The 20043-nt window shown below is 40.1% G+C and overlaps 1 protein-coding gene across 2 annotated transcripts in view; it reads left to right on the top strand.

The window, feature by feature from the left end:
- The window catches only part of LOC118556302 (breast carcinoma-amplified sequence 3-like), a gene marked incomplete at its 5' end in the record, with an annotated part of 66655 nt that extends 65747 nt beyond the window's left edge, over positions 1-908 (top strand). For both annotated transcript variants that reach the window (XM_036130607.1, XM_036130606.1), the window contains 1 exon segment: positions 721-908. In XM_036130607.1, the coding sequence (XP_035986500.1) occupies positions 721-883 (163 nt within the window).
- Positions 909-20043: the final 19135 nt, after the last annotated feature.

Genomic DNA, 20043 nt, shown 5'->3' with positions numbered 1-20043 from the left:
CTGTTAGATGGTTGTGGTGTATACTAATATGTTCATACAGTGCTTAAAAATCTCCCATATGTTGTTAATTTCACTGTCAGTATTTCTTTTGTATCGGATGAGAATTATTGTGCCCCTTAAACCATTTAAAAATGACCAGGGCATCTGTGGATGGAACCAAGCGCTGTTGACCAGACAGACGAGAATCATTTGTTAGTCGGCTCCCTGAAAAACAAAAGGGCAACTAAAAACGTCTTGCTTTGATTCTTTAGAATAAAAGTCTCAAATATACGGTAGCTGCAGCAGTATGTTGAGGTACAATCATCCACCCTCATATCTGGGGCTGATAATAATAGCTCACCTTCTCCAGATGAAGTCACATGCGGACACCAACTGAGTAGTCCTTAGTAACACTTGACTTTAAAGGATATATTGTGGCATCGTAGTATCATAGGTTACTGTAACACATCTAATAGGGAAATAGTGAATAAAAACATGTATTGCTTAGAGCTGCACAGGGAATGTGCAAAATGTTTACAACTGTAATTGACCAAATGGGCTTTTAGCATCACATTTGGAATAGTTCAGGAGAGGGGCAATGAGTGTTTTTTCTGTAGCAGCTTGAAGAAGTTGTGATCTCAAACTAAAGAATTATACTTTAAACATGTGTATATATCAATGATAATCTGAGCATGTATATATTCATTCTATACATGTAATGCTGTGTTTGTATACGTGCAGAATCCAGCCAGTACGTTCAGAGCCAGTCAGCATGCCTGGATCATCTCGGCTGATGACCGATCGCAGAGGACAAACCAACATCATGGAGGCCGGCTCAGGTAGGAAACTTCCTGTCCTCACTCTGATTGGAGGCTTTCTGCTCTGTTCTGTGCTCTATAATTAGTTTTCTGTCTTATCTCCTGCCTGTGATATCATGCTGTGGTACCTTCTAGTCTCACCTTCTGTATCACCATCAGTTTCTTATAATCCCATGTTTTATACCTGATTTGACCAATCCCATTGGTCAAATCAGCAGATGCTGTCTGAGTTGTATGCGATGAATGCATGAGGAAGCGTAGATTATGTCTGGTGAAAATTAAGAGATTTGAACATTTTAATAATAATAATAATAATAATAATAATAATAATAATAATAATAATAATAATAATAATAATAATAATAATATCTCTTTTTTCTTTTGAATATACCAAGGGTTACAATTGCAATTGCCCCTCTAAGGTTTGTAAAAAGTTCCTTAACAATTTGTGGTCATCAACATGTTTCTGGGATTATCCTGGATAAATGCTTATCCTCTCTTCTTAGCGCAACTGAAAGAGTTCATGTAAATAAGCTGGTTTACATTAACTCTGCTCTTGTTCAGAGTCCACAAGTTCTGATTTTGGTTGAGGTCATTATTGTCCAAAAGTTTAAAGCTAGCCTGTTTACCTATTATAAAAACAGGGATCCTTATCTTGGAAACTTGGAAACCTGACTGCAACAAGATGTCAACATACATAAGCTAATAAGACAATAATATTATATAGCACTGTATATGAAATTACCATTCATATAAATGGCTTTTCCTATCAACAAAGAAGACATCAAGTAAGTGAAATTTTTGGCCAATTTCCAATCTCTGGTTTCTGTAAAGCTTTGCTCGGTTGATACTGTATTAACCAATCCTGATTTTGCTTTATGAGCCATAATCAATGGCTTTCAGCATAATTCGTCTAGCCCTCATTTCAAGTTTGTTGATTAACTATGTATATTACGAGCAGAGGTGATGTGACAGCATGTGTCTTAGTCCAGTTGCCAAAAAACTTTGATTTTACTTACTCAAAACAAACACAGAATGGGTTGGTGCCGACATTTTAAACTGTCTTTAGCATCTTGAATTAGCGATTAGCTCACTTAGCATTACTAACTGTAAGCACCAGTCTTTATAGGTGTTCCCAGGAGTATGCAGAACCTTACCTTAACTGATGTTTTCTCAAAAGGCATTTCCAAATCCAGCCTGTTTGATGGCAGGCAAAACTGGAAGCCGCTACACAGAGCGACCTTTGTAATTTGTGCAGCCTCCATAATATCTACAGATATCAGTTCCAGGTCAATTCTGCCATCACAGTTTAGACAAATCGTAATTGAAATCCTCTGCCAAACAGCTTGGGTGCAAAACAACCAAAGCTGTATGAAATGTGGAAGAAACCAAATGAGCAGCCAAACTGATGGCCTTGGCCAGCTACTGGCCTCCTGTAGCAGCTGAATGAAAAGCCTAGAAGCCTCATTAGAAAATACAGAGTCCTTTTAAGGAGCGTCTGAAAGGTTTTGTGCTCCCGCTGACTTCCTGTTTTATATACCTCACTGATAGTAAAGGTGGCTGATTTTAAGTCTTCATCCCTCAGTGAACCAGACGATGTCCCTATATGTCTCTGGGAAAGAATCCTGTTGTTCTGCTGACACTTAAACCTTTTGAGGTTTTTATCCCTAGTTAGGCATTCTAACATAAACTGTTCTTTATGACAGTGGTAAAGGCGTTAGAGAGTTCATCCTGCAATTGGCAGGTTGCTGGTTCAATACCCCGCTCCGACTGCCTGTCATGTACATGGGTAAGACACTTCTCCTGAATTGCCTGCTGGCGGTGGTCAGAGGCCCCCATGGTGCCGATGTATGGCAGCATCGCCTCTGGCAGCGGCTGTGAATGTGAATGTGTATGTGACTGATTGTAGCGTAAAGCACTTTGGGGTCGTCAGACTAGTTAAAGCGCTATACTAGTACAAGCCATCTACCATGATGAGCCATGTTTTACATGTTATGCTTTAGTTAGTGTATTTGAGTTGCTTTTATAATAAATACCTTTTCAGTTTTACATCCTCAGTAATTTTTCCACTTTTTCTTTCGATCGTCATTTTTTATTTGACTTTTCTGTGATTAGTCTACATAAAGGGTAAATATAAAAACGAGCTTTGAGTTGGAAAACATGAATTCAGTCGAATCGGAAGATGATTCCCCTTTTCAAAATATGTATGTTACTCCCAAAACATAACACTTTAATATGTGTGCATTTCAAGTGTGTCTACAGTGATCAGAAATGAGTGTTACTGCAAGTGAAGGAGTCATCACTTATTGTGTGAGATTGTGAGCCATTGCCTGGCATGTTGCCTGATAGAGGCGTGTCTGTGGAATTATCTGCCACTCATCTGGTCTTACCCCGTGCTGAAACAGGGCTGCTGCTGGTTTCTTCACTAAACTGTCAAAATTACTGACAGCTCGTGTCGCCAATGGGTGTGTCACAAATAGTTTGACATGAGACATGACATGAGCTTGTCTTTAAAAGACATGTGGTGCTTGTGGCAGATTTATTTGTGATCTGAATCTTTTCACAAGGCTGATGACAGGAGAGAGAATTAAGGCATCACCGAAGAAAACCTTTTTGCCACTGTCACCTGCAGGATTGTAGCCCTTCTTATACTTTCTCCCCATCCTGATCTGCAATCCTTCACTATCTTTTTTTTTTCCACCTCCATGTGCTTCATTTCTTCCTCTGAGAATCATATCTGTGGTTTTTCCGTCTCCAGTCAGTGACAGAGGCAGGCCGAGGGATGGAGGTGATGCTTATCACTGAGCGCGCGCGCGCGTGTGTGTGTGTGTGTGCGTGTGTCTGAAGGGACGCTTCTGTGTTGTGTCCTGCCACTGCCATGGCGCCATCTCTTATCGCACCACACATCATTTTGTCTCACCCCTTGAAGAACTTCCCTGTGTGTGGCATACCATCAGCAGTTTGCTCTAATGCTTGTTACAGCTCCAGCCCTTCCCGGTCACATGCTTTCTAATTGGATTCCATTAAGAGTTGATCACTGATATTCAGTTCCTTATTTGCTTTAGAACATCTCTGAGCACATTGCTGCTTTTACACTTCAACCCACAGATGCTAACGACAGCGTTATAGACACTGTGAACACATGTTCCGCTCCATTAGGCTACTATGTGGGACTATGGAAAACTATATTATCATGTCAACACATAAAGATAGTTTTTGCTACCACAGGGCTGTATTGAGCCTGTTTACTTTGCTCTTGTTCATAATCCTCCACTTGTACACATATAGTCCAAATGAAAGCATTAGAATTTCTTATGTATCACAACCTAAGAAGACTTATCCCAGTCTCAGCTAAGCTCCCAGTCTAAGGGAGCTTAATCTGACAGAGTTTATTTGTTATTGCTCCCTAAACTCCAAATACTAAAATACTCCAAATATGGGAAAGAACTTCAGACGTGTTAAATTGGATTTGATATTAAAAATAAATGTAAGAATTAGTCTGTACATAATTTGAATGAGTACATTAAAAGAAATGAAACTTTATAGATATATACATCTAGATCCATATATATATATAAAGACGCTGTAGATGCTGTGTTTGGTTTAAAAGTAAAGGTAGTGAGGTCTGAGGCCAAACTTCCAGTCGCTTGAAAATAAATTTGTCTTTCTAATTTGTCCTCCTTCTTTGCTTGTTGACAGCAGTGTGTGGAGTTTATTTACATCATGCCAATTCATGTAATCTCCAGACGTGACACACAAGTCCGGGTCATATGCAATCCAATGCAGTCCAAATTCAATTCATACCAAAGCTCTTCACTCATGTACAATCCAGCCAATAAAGTCAGATTTATATTATTATTATTATTATTATTATTATTATTATTATTATTATTTACAGAATAATTAAATTTTGTTTATCAAAGACGAATTAGTAAAAAATTAATCCGTGCAGATTTCAGCCGTAAGTTGTTGACATTTGGAGCAATTCCTCCTCCTAAGCAAGAAAGAACAACATTAACTCTTTCTCTATAGAAATCCAAAATTCTGTCCTCATGATATCCAAGAGGCCCCTTGTCAGTGCACAGCGTGTGAAGTAGACTGCAAATGTCATTTAAAAAAAAAAATCTCCAGTACACATTGATATAGCTCCAACAGGTTATTCAATAAGCTGCACTTTTAAAGATGCATTTAAGAAACTACATTTATTTCACCACAAACTCTTTGAATGTGGGCCACAGCGAATGTGTTTGTGTGAACAGAACTTAAATGTTGAATTCCTTTTAAATGGTGTCTGTATGTAGCCTTAACATTGAAATGAACATTGTTCCTCAGTAGATAACTGTGCCTTTGAGAAGTGCTTTATCTGTCATTATTTCATATTTGGTTTAAAATACTATTCCATGCAATAACAAGCTGATTAATGCTTCAGAGCACACTGACGTGTCATGCTGTTATGTGTGTTGTGCACATTTGGCGACATGAAAGCCTCTGGCAGACTCTGGTTCCTGGGCCATCTCTGTTTGACTAAAAAGCTTTGTTTCCGTGTGAAGCAGCCCAGAGAGGCTATAACCCTGCAGTCCTCCTCACAGTGACTCACTTACAGTCAGTCAGTCTCCCCAGTGTCTGCTCCCATCTTATCTCAGCCCATACACCATTCTTATCTCTGCCTTCCCCCGAGGTGACGGGACGCCGTCTGCATGGGACACACACACTCACTCAGACCGCTCTGTGCAGAGCTTCCAGTCCTGACTTTTTGACTCAGCATCTCTTTCTTTATGGAGTTTACAGGAGGAGGGCATCGTCAATGCCACTGCGTTAACCTTCCCCTGGCTGCAATAAAGCAGATCAATGTAAAGCTTTTATCTCTAGCCACCATCTCTGCCCGCTAAGTCTTGCTGTGGGGTGTGTGATTATGTGTCTGCGTGCGTTTGAAGGCAGCTCCAATCAAAGCTAGACTACACAGGGGCATTCTATGGCCTGGCAGCTCAGATCAAGAAAAGAAAGAAAAGGAGACAGACCTGAAACAGAGATAACACAGCAAGACTGAATGAAAGTGTATTTAATCACATTCTGCTGCTTGTGTGTGTGCACGCACAGAAATATGCCACCTTCACACGGCTGTTGTTGTGTTTTGACTCTGAGAGGAACCTCCACACATGAAATCCCCGTCTGTAGCGTCAGCTTTTTTTTGTTGTTTCTTGTTGTCGTCTTGTTCGGAGTTTGTTTCTTTGTGACTGTATCTCTACCTCGCTGTTTGGCTCCATCTGTAAGCGTGTGTGTTAGTTATCTGTGAGGGGGAATCTGTGATTAGTGTGTTTGTGTGAAGCAGAGCAGGCGGGACAGGATGAACCCAGCGTACCACAGACCTACTGGACTTTGGTGCTGGCTTGTGTTGTGTGTTTGTGTGCATACCTGTGCTCAGCAGGGTTTGACATATAGTATGCATATACCCTCGGATAACCAAAATTAAGTTAATTTTTCTTAATGTTTGAGATTCTAGGTAAACATATCAGTTTTCACCAAAAGACATTGAATAACAGTGGTCTCAGCTGAATTCTTTGTCAGATAAGTAGTGTATGTCATCTGCATACGTAGAGACATGTACTCTACGCTTCTGCTGTATGTTCTCCCTCGAGGGATATGTCTAGTGTGTGTCAGTCCATTAGCAACATCCTGTGAAGTGCTCAGCTGATCAGTGTGTGATCAGCAGATATCAGCCATTAGCCTCATCCAGCCCACATTATCACTGCTCACTTCCCAGCACTGTGTTTGTGTTCATCAGTGGCAGCCGCTGGTATCAGCTTCACATTCACAAAGATCAGATGTGACGATATAGTGTCACACCAAATGAGTTCATGTTCAGCACTGTTTTCATGATAGCATTCTGAGCATGTTTGGAAAACATTTGCAAGGGAAATAATTAGTTACTGATGTTTGACAGCTACCCTGCCATTTGTCTCAGCACCACTCTGGTATACCCAAGGAGTCAAAGACAGCCAGGTGATGATGTTGCCCATATCATCACTCCTCCGTCACCGTGCTTTAAAACTAATATGCTGTGTTTGAGTTCTTGTAGACAGAGCAGTTTGCATCATGGCCAAACATCTCAACTGTTCTTTCATCATTCCAAGGAGCATTGCTCTAGAAGCCTTGTCACCTGTGCAGATGAGGCTCCAGGTAACCCTTCTAAAGTAGACATCTTTTTTAAGGCTTTTTAAAAGGGTCCTATCATGATCTGTAAAAGTGAGTATGCTGAGACCTGTGGAGTCTAAGTAGGAGCAACTGGATCTGAGCATTGCATGGTCTGACCTTAGGCTGACAAAACCAGAACCTTCCATCCTGGGAAGACTGGCAGCTGCCCTAAATGTTCTCAAACAAGTTCTCCAACTTGTTGATGACCACGTCTGATTAGCCACACCTAGTTGTTGCTCTCCCTTTAAAGAATATTAAATAGAAATGGTGTACAGTAACTGATAGCAGTTGTAGACTTTTGTAGGATGGATTATTTGAGGTGTACAATAATCTAGTGAGACATAATCTGGTTAGAAAACATAATTTCATTATATGCATGTCTAAAGTTAATGATTTAGTGATTGTTTTCATTTGTTGCATTGCAATTATTTATTGCATTTTCATTCACTGCTTGTATTAAACTGTATTAATGTTGTTCATTTGCCAGTAAACTGGCACACTGGGTTTCAAATTGTACTTAATTAGAAGTCAGTGAAGGGTAACCGGCACCAGTGGTCATATCTTATAGCCATTCTTTTATATCATTGTGTGCATGCCTGCACCTGTTAGCATCAGTAACAAAGTGCCCCCTTGTCCTGGTGACCCTCCTTAGCACTGGCGGCACCACCCTGAGGCGAGAAGGGGCTTTCCCCTCTGTTATTGTTCCCAAAGAGAGAGCAGCCAAAAGAACCGTCGAACCATTAGTGGTCACGTTAAAAGGCAACAATAGGTGGTTTTTAAGCCCCCAAACTCACACACATGCCCACATTCATCCAAACGCACATTTCTCCTGCAATCAGTGCGTCCCACTTCTTTCCTTCCTTCCATACCTGAGCAGTCATCTAAATGACGAGGCACCTGTGCATAGGTATTCATCTTTTTTTTTTTCTCTTACTGATACACACACCCCAGTAACCTATACCCCACAATTACCTTCCAGCGCCATAAAGGGCCCTTGTATGTTTTTTTTGTCCTGTTCCAGTCACGCTGACAACAGTGAGCATATAGGCCAAAATATGCCATGCCATCTGATCTCTTCCTTAAAGACAAATGCCCTCATTTCCTGGGAACCCCTCCTCCAACAGTAGACACCTTTGTCACTCTGCTGCCACTCTGCCCCCCCACCCATCCTGTCCATCACCTCAGGGTGTGCTTGGTGACCTGCTGGCTGGTGATAGGACAAAACAGCCAGTCATCTGCGCTCCTTTTTGTTTTTGTCAGCACCAGCAATTAGGCCACAGGAGACACTGAGCTGTTGTCAGGATTAGGAAAAGGAGGGAAAATGGATCTGATGGAAGAATTTGAAAGCGTAAAAGAGGCCAATTAAAGTAGAGCTCTAGATAAAGATTTACTATTTAAGGGAATGGATCATCTCACTAGATTGTAGTTACTTTTATTTTTTATCCCTTAGTCTGCTTTAATACCAGAGCTGTTTGGTCCACTTGAAGCAGGTCAGAGCCTGCATCAAGTGGTTCTGCTTCTGATCACCTGAAAACGCGTGATCCGTCCACCTGTAAGTGAATACTTGCAGGTTTGTTTATGGTAGGAAATCAAATGGACTGTTCAGTGAACAAATGGGAGAAAGTGACTTGAGTTATGGACATATTATTTGATCGGTGAGAACTTTTAAATTCTTGCACAACCTTGTTCAGGGTTCTTTGTAACCAGAGCAGTATGTTGTAGTCTCTTGCTCTCCCTACTGACTTTTTCTGCTGCACGTTTACATGCTGGATAGCTTGCTGCATTATACTGGGCAGCCTCTTGTGATGCCACCCACACAATCGGCTAATGTACCTCCAAGACATTGTCCAGGAGGTTTGGTGCTGTGTCAAAACGAACCAAACCAAATGAAGGTATGATTTTTTTTGCCTTCTCTGCTTATTTGAATCCAGTCCCTTGGTCCATCCTGGCATACCATCCCTTTTCTTAAAATGTGTTGCACATAGTCTTGGTCACTTATGTAAAGAATATCTAGGATTAAAGCCACTCCCTTACTGAATTTTTATGGACACAAAATTCTCTACAGTAAATAGCTGCTGTGTTACCAAGGCAAGTAGTCTCCTTGGTAACACTTTCTGACTTCCTAATAATCCTTCCTAATATTCTTACATTGAATGTATATATTTCTAATCTAGTCAGAAACTCATAATGAAAATTAGTTTTTATTAAATAGAAACATCATGTTTCACATTCCTTATAAGGACTAAAGCTGGTGGAAGCCACCTTTCTGCATATGATTGGTAGATTATGGTGATATTCTGTACACATATGCATCCTCCTCCACTTTAGGAAGGCTTGAGTTAGCATTTCATGCCTCTTTACATTTCAGTTTAAATGCAAAAACTCTCACTCGCCAGTACATGCTCCATGATTTAGTGGGTTGGACATGGTTAACCATTCACACCACTGGGATGTGTTTATTTATAAAGCTCTCATGGAAGGACTTTCTATATTCCTCAGTAATCTACTTTCTGGTAGCTGTACTATTTTCCATTTACACGTCTCCACTTGATGCACTGGAATGCTCCCACGGTTTTGAAAAAGTTTAGTAAAAACTAAAGAATTGAGTATCTTGAGTTTGAAAGCTGTCACTCTGAATTACAGTTTATTGGGTATTATTTAGGTATTTCTCACACTTTTGATTTGTATGGCAGCTACCTCAGCCAGGTCCCCCTTGCAAAAGAGATTTCTGTTCTCAGTGTGATTTCCTCATAAATGTAAAGTAAACAGTATCACTGAATAAAGTAAAACTAAATGGAAACGAATCACGGATAAAAGGCTTGTTCATAATTAGCTACTGATGAACTACTGATCTCTTTTATTTCAGTGTTCAACTACTGTAGGAACCAGTTAATGAATGGTTGGTGAGTACTTATATAAGTATGGAAAAAAAGTCAGGGACAAATGGTGAGCTCAATATTACCTAATGATTTAACAATATTCATCCGGATGGTCCATGTCAAACTACAAGGAAACATTAGCATTGTCCATTAGCTTCCACTAGTTAACATTGAACCTCCAGTTAACCTCTGACATGTCCTGTAAGAACAGAATAGAAATACTTTTATTGACCCATAATGGGGAAATTTGGGCATGACAGCGGGGATGAAATGTGGTGGATCTGTGAAATTTCTCCTTTGAGTTACAAACCACTAACCAAGCCTTTTCTACTTGCTGGGCACTGAAGTAGATTTGATAGTTAGTTAATTACATTTTTTGTCCTGCTTTGTTCATATTTGTTTTGCGTAGTCGACTATTGACTGAGGGTCGCCTCACTTTGAACACAGAAATGAAAACAATCACTAGGTCATCATTATTTAATGAGAGACTCCCGATTAGCCCATGATTAAATCCCCACTATTTCCCATATATCAAAGCAACGTGTTATGGCCTATATTGGAAAGTGCTGGTTTTGGTTTGTGCAATAGGAATAAAGGAAATTTTTGGATAACAGAATAGTTTGCTCCACAATTGGTTTCATGCTTTTTGTTGATAGTTCTCTTTTAGTTTAAGTTTCTCTTTTCCAATATTGCCATATGCATGCTATATAGGAGGGATTGCTACAATGTCAATGACTTGATGCTAGTGTAGCAAAGTACCTTTAGACAACGTTTGTCAAAATCAGAGCTTCATAAACCAAAGAAGGCACTTGCCCCCCATTAAAGTTAAGCAGGGTACAGGCATTTTAAGGGTGGGGAGTCCATCAATTTGAATTTGCCAGTAAAACAATAAAATATTGTACAGCGAACAAACAAAACGACAGTTGCATTGTTAATATTTTGCCTTAACATTTTCTTGCTTTTAGGTTTTCCATCTCTGCTCTTCCAGAGATTTCATTTGACACACAGTAAGCTTTGCAGAACAAAGAGTGGGAATGGTTTAGCCTCATGTAGTCATCTATGTTGAAAATGTCTGATTGAGAAGAGATCAGGGTGTGACATGGATGGTTATTAGGGGATGCTGGTCAGGTTTTTGTGCTGCTCTTATCTCTTTTTGTATGTGTGTGTTGCATCACTTTTAATCTGGGAGAGATGGAATGCCCTCCAGCATTAGTGCTGTACAGAGAGCGCATGTGTGTCAGTGCATCCATGTGACTCTGTGTGTGTGTGTGTGTGTGTGTGTGTGTGTGTGTGTGTGTGTGTGTGTGTGTGTGTGTGTGTGTGTGTGTGTGTGTGTGTGTGTTAACAGTGCCAGAGGGCAGTGAAGACTGAGCAGCTGCTCTTTATAGTGACTGAACGGACACCAATGTGTCAGGCATCTGCCACGCATTCACCCAACCTTCTATCCACTGCCGTGTGCGCGTTTATTTCAGTGAAAGTGAGAGAAGATATATTGGTGTGCCCTATAATACCATTGGGTTCATCATGTTTTGAATACAGTACAGTAATGCAAGTTACATAATTTTGCTGGAGAATGCAAGAAAAGTATAGTAATTATGATTGTGTTCTTTGTGTAGGTAGAGTATCTCAACTGCTTGGACAGGAAGATTTTAGCTTCAAAAAGAAAAGCAACACACCTATTGTGCGTTATGGTCACTACCCTCTCTTGTTACAGAGCCACACCAATAAGGAGAGAGAGATGTCTCCATTAATGCCACCCTTTCATTACTGTGACCTCAATTTGTGGTCGGCACATTGCCAAGGTGCCCATCCGTCCGTCTGTTGGAGTCTGCCACAGCTTTCATTGAACATTGACCTCACACAGACTCATATTGGCACTAGCAATATTAAGACTAAACTGTATGGGTTCCTGTGACCAAGCAGGTCTGAAGAAAATCAATTCCTCCCATCAGAGGGGTACCAAAACATCAACCACCAAACTAACTCATTAATTCTCAAACTCTGAGAATTTCAGTTTCACAATTGTCAAATCTGACTTGACTAATTGGTAACGTCATTTTGAGCAAAAATTCTTATTTTTGCTCAAAATATGTTATTTTGTATTGTTTTCATTCTCAACCTTTCAGTATACAAACACTGGCTATTCAGGAAAATTAGTTAAATATGTTAGAACTTTTCTATTTAAGCTCCATTTAACACTTTTAGGCAAGGTGTTTCCTGCATACCTCCACTATGATTTCTGTAGTGCATTTATCTATTATTACCACTTAAAGTTTTGGCATTAGGCAGCAAGCTCACAGCAGGGACTTTTGTGCAACGATCTCAGAAATCACCTTCCTTTCAGGGAAAAAGTACGCAAATACCACTTTGGTCGATAGAAAACTAATGCAGACACATGCAGAAATTTCATAGTCTTCATCAGCTGATATTTTATTGCCAATCCGTGGTATTAGTGATGCCTCACACTTAGTGCACTAAACCAGGTACTGGCCTTGCTATATTGGCCTGTTCCCATTACTGCTGCCCCGCTGTAGCATCAATACATCGCAGTCAGATAGTAGGAAACATAGGATATTAAAATCAATTTTTTTTTTATTTGAACTGCTAAAAGTACTATTTAGAGCTTTGACAGTTGGTGTCTATTACTAATGAAGAACCATCTTTCTGACAAATATTCCAAAGCTTGCCGAGCAACTGGTGCTGAAAAACGTTAAATTCTAATAAGTTAACATACTTTGTGAATGAGGTAAAAATTCTTATCTTGTCATAGGTAAAGTAAATAAGCTTGGAGTGCTGACGTGAACATGGTGGGAAGCTGGAGAATGAAGGTATTTCCTCTGCAGGAAGATATTTCAGAGTCAAATACCTCTATACAGCGGAGAGAGACTGGAGGTGGAGGGGCAAATCCATGCAGTAGATTTTCCACTGAAAATATTTCTTTACATAGTTGTTCATTGCTTGGTTTAGAACATATATTCTGACTAATTCTCGAAAATAGAAATGTTTGTATACAATCCTCACCCCATTCAAAATCAGTTGGAACAAACAAAATAGACTGTCATCAAGAGTGATGCATCTTTCTTTTACATCTCTGCTTTCCATCTGTTCCTTTTTCTGTCCCCTTCTTTCCAACTCTCCCTCTCTTTTCTTCCCTCTTGCTTTTTCTCACTGACACTAACCCTCCCTGACAGAGTCTCCATGCTGTCGCACACTAATCCACCTCTGAGAGGTGTTAAAACTCTTCCACACTCAGGCGCTGGTGCACACATATACACACTCCGTCACTCTGGATCCCGTAAGGTATCGATCTCACGTCCCGTTTTGCTCTAATGGGATTTTTTACACCTAAGCATCAGAAACGCCTAATGCATGGCATCACATCTGATGTGGTGAGGCGTACCCTCTTACATGCAGGCACAGTTTCATACTGAGGGATAATTACAACATGGATGAGTGTTGCTGGGAAGTGTGGTAAAAAATGAATGCAGAACAGAAGAGGAGAATGCACTCAACAGCATATGCATCAGCCTCCCTGAGCATCTGACTCATGTCACAGATGTTCAGACAGTCTCTACATCACTCACACAAACACGCACGCAGCCTGTCCAGTGTTTCTGTGTGACTGGGAAATGATGAATCTTTTCATACTGCTTTTTACAGCCTCCAAGCTCTGTAATTCCCCAATGTGTTAGAAGAAGAAAAACATGTAGCTCTTTTCCTATTTGAAAGTCATATTTATGGCATCCTGGAGTAAAATTCTGTAAAACGAGGTTCTGTTGGAGTTTGGTAAGAAAAAAAAAAACAGACTTAGAATCTACAATCTTCATCGATTTTGCTTAAAGGTTCAAAATAGTTCTAACCACAGGTATCACAGTTAACAAAAACCCTCGAACAAAACGGCTAACAGATTCCAGACTCAGGATAATACAGGATAATCCATCCATCCATCTGTCTAGCTGTCTGTCCGTCCATCTCTTGTCTTCTGCTTCTCTGAGACTAAGTTGCTGGTGTGACAGGTTCATGAGGAAAACCCAGACATCCCACTGACCTGTGACACTCTTCAACTCAGTCTGGAGAGTCTAAAGGTGTTCTAAGAGAGAATGGAGGTTTAATTTCTCCAGCAAGTTCTACACTGTGGTCTCCTTTAACTCGGGTTAAAGGAGTCCGGATGCAAAGGGGAGTCCGGATCAGACTCTAGAATCACCTCCACGGACTCCTTCTTGATGTGGAGAAGCAGAGGCTCCATCTCTCATTCCATCCTACCATCGCTCATTTGCAAGACAGCCAAATACTTCAACTCCTCTGCTTGAGGCAGAGACTTATGTTTAGAGACTTAGATTTAGGTGGAGAGTTAGAGGAACTGACTCTGACAAAAAGAGGTAAACTAGTTTGAAGTAGGTATCTGGTTCAGATCTTGGTTGTGGCTTTTTGTCTTGAATCCCCCTGTTCACCCCATGCATGTCTGGGTTTCAGCAGGTACTTTGCTTCTTCCTACATACCAAGTACCTCCATTTTGTGTTAATTAGCTATTCTAAATGAAGAAATGTGTGGTTGTTGACTCTGAGATGGTTGTATCTTGCCTATTCACTTATTAACTGCCAATCCTGAGAAACCAATGAGCAAAGAACAACAAAGCGATAGCTTGCCGGGGTCAATCAGGTCGAGAAAATGAGTGGGTGTAAACCCAGGCAGTGGCCCTCTGTGAGGATCTTACATAATCAACTATATGTCAAATTTACCACATATTCCTAAGCTCTTTGACTGTCTGAACAGCAGCTGAAAGCTAATCTACCCAAGGTTGTTGCAATTACCGTATTTTTCGGATCAGAAGGTGCACCGTGAATTTACGTTTCGATATGTGTCTTTGTCCGTATATAAGACACACCGGACTATAAGACGCATTACATATTCTTCCCAAGTGTGTAATATCACTCCGCCCCTCCGGTAGTGTGACCAGATGTCCCCAATTTCTGAGGACAGACCCCGTTTTGGATGACTTGTCCCCGGAAATGTCCCCGACTTCAGTGTTTCATGATGGAGTAAACAAAGGTTAGCCCAAAGCTCTACTCGACGAAGTAGAGCTTTGGAAAACTCACTTTTCCCACCCCCCGTCAGCGTTGCAGTTCAGACAAAACCAACCCCCAGGCAGAGATTCTGTGCTTAACAAAACCAGAGATGTCCCTAGTTTTCATTAGAGAAATTAAATCTGGTCACCTTAAGGAGGAAATACACTGGCCGCGTAACATCAGCGTCGTGGCTTACGGCCGTGTTTTTAAAAGCGTAAATTTACACTAGACGCTGTAAACATGCTCTACAAGCTGGGTTATTTTGTGGAAAGAAGAACTTTCGTCATGGGTAATTAATTAAAGAAAGACAAATTATCAGTAATATATGGGTGAGGTATTAAATTACCAGTAATATATCCTATATTTTGATCACCTAAAAGTCTCTCTTGACCATATCTGATTAGAAATCGCATATTTTAGTTTGTTAGCTAGTAGCTAAAAACTACATCATCCATGGCGCTTTACTTTCGACAACTCTTATTTTGGGATACTTCTGGAAGTGAAATTTGACACAGGATGTTTTCCTGTTTATTCCCTGCCAGACAGGAGCATATACGTGTCTGAAATTAGAACTTCAATTACAGACACGTCACATAGCATTATGCTTCTGGTGTACATTTATTGACCAGTTAAAATGAAAAGCCAACCTAAGCGTAGGACGCACGTATGCTGCTTTGCTGCGATTACGCACTGCAAAGTGTCCAGTGTATTTCGTCCTTAACACAGCTCTCTCCTGAGAGGGAGAGCCATCCGTTTCTGCCAGGAAGACAGAGTAGTTGGACTACACTGCCCTGTTTCTAACATAAGGCCAAAATAAACCTAACTTTTATATTGAATTAACTTAATTGGTTTATTGTTGCTAGCGCGTACTCCGGACGCGGGCTGCCTTACATGAATGCACTTCTAGTTTCGATATTACAGTCAGGCTTTCTTGTAGACTGCTCAGGGGTTTAAACAGGTAGTGACACAGTGTACCGTAATGCCAGTGTGCGGACCGGCTTCGTTGCTAACCAAAGTCATACTTACACATTTTAACAGATTTTTGAGCACATTGTACCACATAAAATCAGTCCGTAAGCACAACTTTAATCATATATAAGGCGCACTGGATCAACAATCTTTGAGAAAATTTAAGGATTTTAAGTGTGCCTTATAGTCTGAAAAATGCAGAAACATTTTCTGTCTCATCTAAAAATTCTCATATTATTTACCAAGCAAAACAAAACTGCATCTAGAACTCGCAAATCTTAATTAAGTTAGAAAAAGTATCTCAGTCTGTATTTTTATTTATTGGAGACAAGTTAATCCACTGTCATCAAATATCTTCTGCAGGACTTCTTTTTTGCCGTTGATGTTTTTTCTTGCTCTCTGCTCACTTTATTAACTAAATATCGCTTACTTTAGATAGCAGACAAGAAGCTACTGTTAGCTTAGATGACCTCAGACTCCTAATACTTCATTGCCCTCTTTCCTTTCTTTTCTTCCTTGGTGTCACCTCAGGGCTGACCAGGTGGAGGTGTACTGCAGTCTCATTTCCTCAGCAGGTGTGTGTGTGTGTATGTGTGTGTGTGTGTGTGTGTGTGTGTGTGTGTGTGTGTGTGTGTGTGTGTGTGTGCGTGCGTGTGTGTGCGTGCGTGCAAAAGCTCCAGCACGTTTATGTTGATACTATCTGTTCACCTGCTCCCGGTAGGCCACAGAGGCAGCCTTTGTGTATTGATGCTAGCCAGCAAAAGACTAACCTCATGCAGGTGACAACAGGTGTTGGTTATATATATTTATGTGTGTGTGTGTGTGTGTGTGTGTGTGTGTGTGTGTGTGTGTGTGTGTGTGTGTGTGTGTGTGTGTGTGTGTGTGTGTGTGTGTGTGTGTGTGTGTGTGTGTGTGTTTGTGCTAGTGGATAAAATCAAGGAGGATATTGTTTGTGCCATGGTAGAAGTAGTTAGAGGAAGAGGGGAAGAGGTTACAGCCTTTCTCTCTTCACCTGGAAATTATGTCCTGCCGCCATTTTACTGGAGTGTGTTTCCAATCACTGCAGGAACGTGAGAAATGTCCGCTCGGGAATTCCTCCCAAACTTCCAGTCTGTCTGTCGTTGTGATCTTGGGTGTGGGTGTGTGTGTGTGTGTGTGTGTGTGTGCAAATGGTTCTCTGTAGATCTGGATTAGATTCAGCATCTCCTAGCGGTTTTGTTCTCTCCTTTTTTTGTTTGAGATGTGAGTTTATGCAAATAAGGTTGAAAATAAAAACTTTAATTGCCGCATTGTTGCACAGGAATCTGCATTTTTGGTGTCATTTTGAAAATGTCTGCATTTAAAAAAAAGAGAGGAAACACACAGTTTTCCATTATCTTAGGTTATTATTAGGTAAACCAGTTTTATTTTGACAGAATTTAATTTAACATATCGATAATAATTAGATTTTCTAGTATTTTCAGATGAGGATTCAAGATGAAGCCTGATGAATATTTTTAGGAAATGCACCAAATATTGGTGTCCATTATACTTCAAAAGAGCAATTTCTGAACATGCTTCAAATAGAGAAGTGAATTAGGAGCTATTGGATACATAGTTTGTCAGTTGATCCAGACACAAAAGTTGTTTTGTTTTATTTTAGAAGCATTACCTAATCGCAAAGCTTTGTAAAATTCTTATCTTTCCTTTTGATTAATGGTTCTGCTTAAAGCTTTAGCTTCAGGTTTTTGAAGTGAGATAATGTGGCTAGTAGTTCAGCTTGTGTAACAAATATCTTTAGAGCTCTGTTATGTTCAGTTTTCCCCTTCTCTCTCGTGCTTCTTGTGCTCTCCCAGTCTGCATGCACTGCAATTCAATTTGAATCACTGCTTTTCTTGCATGTTTGTTTTTTTTGTTTTTAAAGAAGAAAACCAGATAAAATAAAAACGGAGGAGGCCTGTAAAAATGGGTGGATGTATCAGCAAAGTGACCATCATCTGTGGAGGGTTAAGTAGAAAAGAAAAAGACGCTGAGAGGTTGAGACAGGGAGCACATACACTTGTGTTTCGCTTCCACACAAACACATGTGCAGGCTGGCAGAGCCCGGCTGATGTGCAGCTTTGATGGCAGCACTAGCACACGTTAGCATGCTGTGCTTGCAGAACCTTGCAACTTTCGCTGAAGGTTATTTAAAAAGTGAAGCGGCAGTTTTGTTGGGTAAAACTGCTTTTCTTTGGTGTTTTCTTGCTGTTGCTCCAAATTGTCAAGAATGTTCAGATAAAAGGAGCATGTGTTAGACTGAGCTGGTACATTTGAGAGCATACTATTTTGGTTATACTGCACCTTAGTTTCTTTACCTACTGCAATACAATAGAATACAATTCTGATTGGCTGCTGGATGTCGGTTAATAAGTGATATAGCACACCTATAAAAGAAGTTCCGGTCCAATAAGCCTGATTGTTCTAAATTATTGCACTGGCTCTAACGGCAAGACAGTTAACAGTTGAAATTATACTTTTAGGTTCTGTGTCCAGAGCTGTTTACCCTTGGCAACACGCCACAACAGGAGATATTAATTAGTTCTCTCAGCCACTTCTTGTGAAAAACTTACACTTCTAACAGAGTATTAATAATTGATTTAATATTTCTTTCTTTTGTAAGTGACCATGGTATAAGCAGAATAATGTCCAACTGTGTCCATTATCAGAAATTAATGGATGGCACGGAGGCATGTTGTTTCCTCAACATCCATTAATTAGTTAATTAATTAATTAATTAATTTATTTATTTATCTTAACTTCTGATAATGGACACCTCATCAGGCATTATCCCTTACTTGTCCCTCAGTGGGAAATTTCCGGTGTACCAGCAGCAAAGTGAAGGGCAAATGGAAGCATGCAGATACACAAAGGTAAAAATATAGAGAAAATTATATGAGAATAAGAGACTACCTCTAGCTGAGTAAAGGCATACTTTTAGCATAAATAAAACAGTAGAGATAAATAGTATGCTTAGATTAAAGAAATGTGAAAATGAGTGGGGTGATTTAAAAGTTTCTTTTCTACCTGGCTGGCTTTTCTTGACCCTACTCAGGAGGTTCTACGTACCGTCACGTAGAAGTAGGGCTGAAGCTGGGCTAGAATGTGACATGAACAGACTGCTGTTCACGGATTGGCCAGGGAGACACGAGAAGGTGTTCTCTGAGGAATTCCAGGGAAAAGTTAAACTGAAGAGCGACAGAATTATTGACATCATTATTATTACGATTAAGGACCACCATGAACGGAGTGGTTCAAACCGAAGTATAATTGTACTATTAACGAACCATAAACCTCACCTGAAGAGATCAGAAAAAAAGACACTTCATCTTTCTATACGCAGACAAGCATAGAAAGATGAAGGCGTATATAATAACCTAAATTAGATCTGTGAATTTAGCGACGTTTTCTCTACACCTACAAAAACAGAAATAAACTTTCTGCAATGACACGAAAATGATGAATGTCAAATGAACAGTTGTTTCTTTATTCATCACTTTTCATAAGGTTCCTCATCTTTTTTCGTTTTAGTTTTAGATGAAACAATACGCTGCAGACCCAAATTCAGATTCTTCTTCCATTATATTGGCCATCGTTCCAATGAAAAATGAAGTGAACAGCCCCAGTGTCTCTTAAAGCTTTTTTTCCTACTCTGATTAACTTTAGCTGATGATCCCCAGTTCGGTTCCAATTGGAAGTCAATCCAATAGAGATTTGGGTTCCTTTATTTGGACCTTAGTGGAACCCTAACCTGAAACTATCTGCAGCAACATGCTGAGGAGAATATCATACAGAATAACTAGGTTTAAACTGGACATAATGAGAAGTACTGCAGAAAGCCTGACTGGTGTGTTTTACTGTATTTTATGTGTTTGTATGTATGTGATGTCTGAGATTGTGCAAGGGCAGAATTAGATGATGCCGGAAATGTTTTCAGAAGCGTGACCAAGACCACTCGCTGCGTATGAATACACACAGACACACTGAACATGTGTTTCTAATGAGTGCTAATGTATGAATGGGAGATCTGGTCAGCCATACAGAATGAAGTCATCTGGTTGGGTGTATACATGTGTGTTTACACTGTAAGTCTAAATCTCCCTTGATGTGTTTCTGTTTATT

This window comes from Fundulus heteroclitus, unplaced genomic scaffold (assembly GCF_011125445.2).
Source record: "Fundulus heteroclitus isolate FHET01 unplaced genomic scaffold, MU-UCD_Fhet_4.1 scaffold_365, whole genome shotgun sequence".
In the NCBI taxonomy this organism is placed as follows: Eukaryota; Metazoa; Chordata; class Actinopteri; order Cyprinodontiformes; family Fundulidae; genus Fundulus; species Fundulus heteroclitus.
Note: the sequence above shows the minus strand (reverse complement) of the source record. Positions and strands in the feature narration are given on the sequence as shown.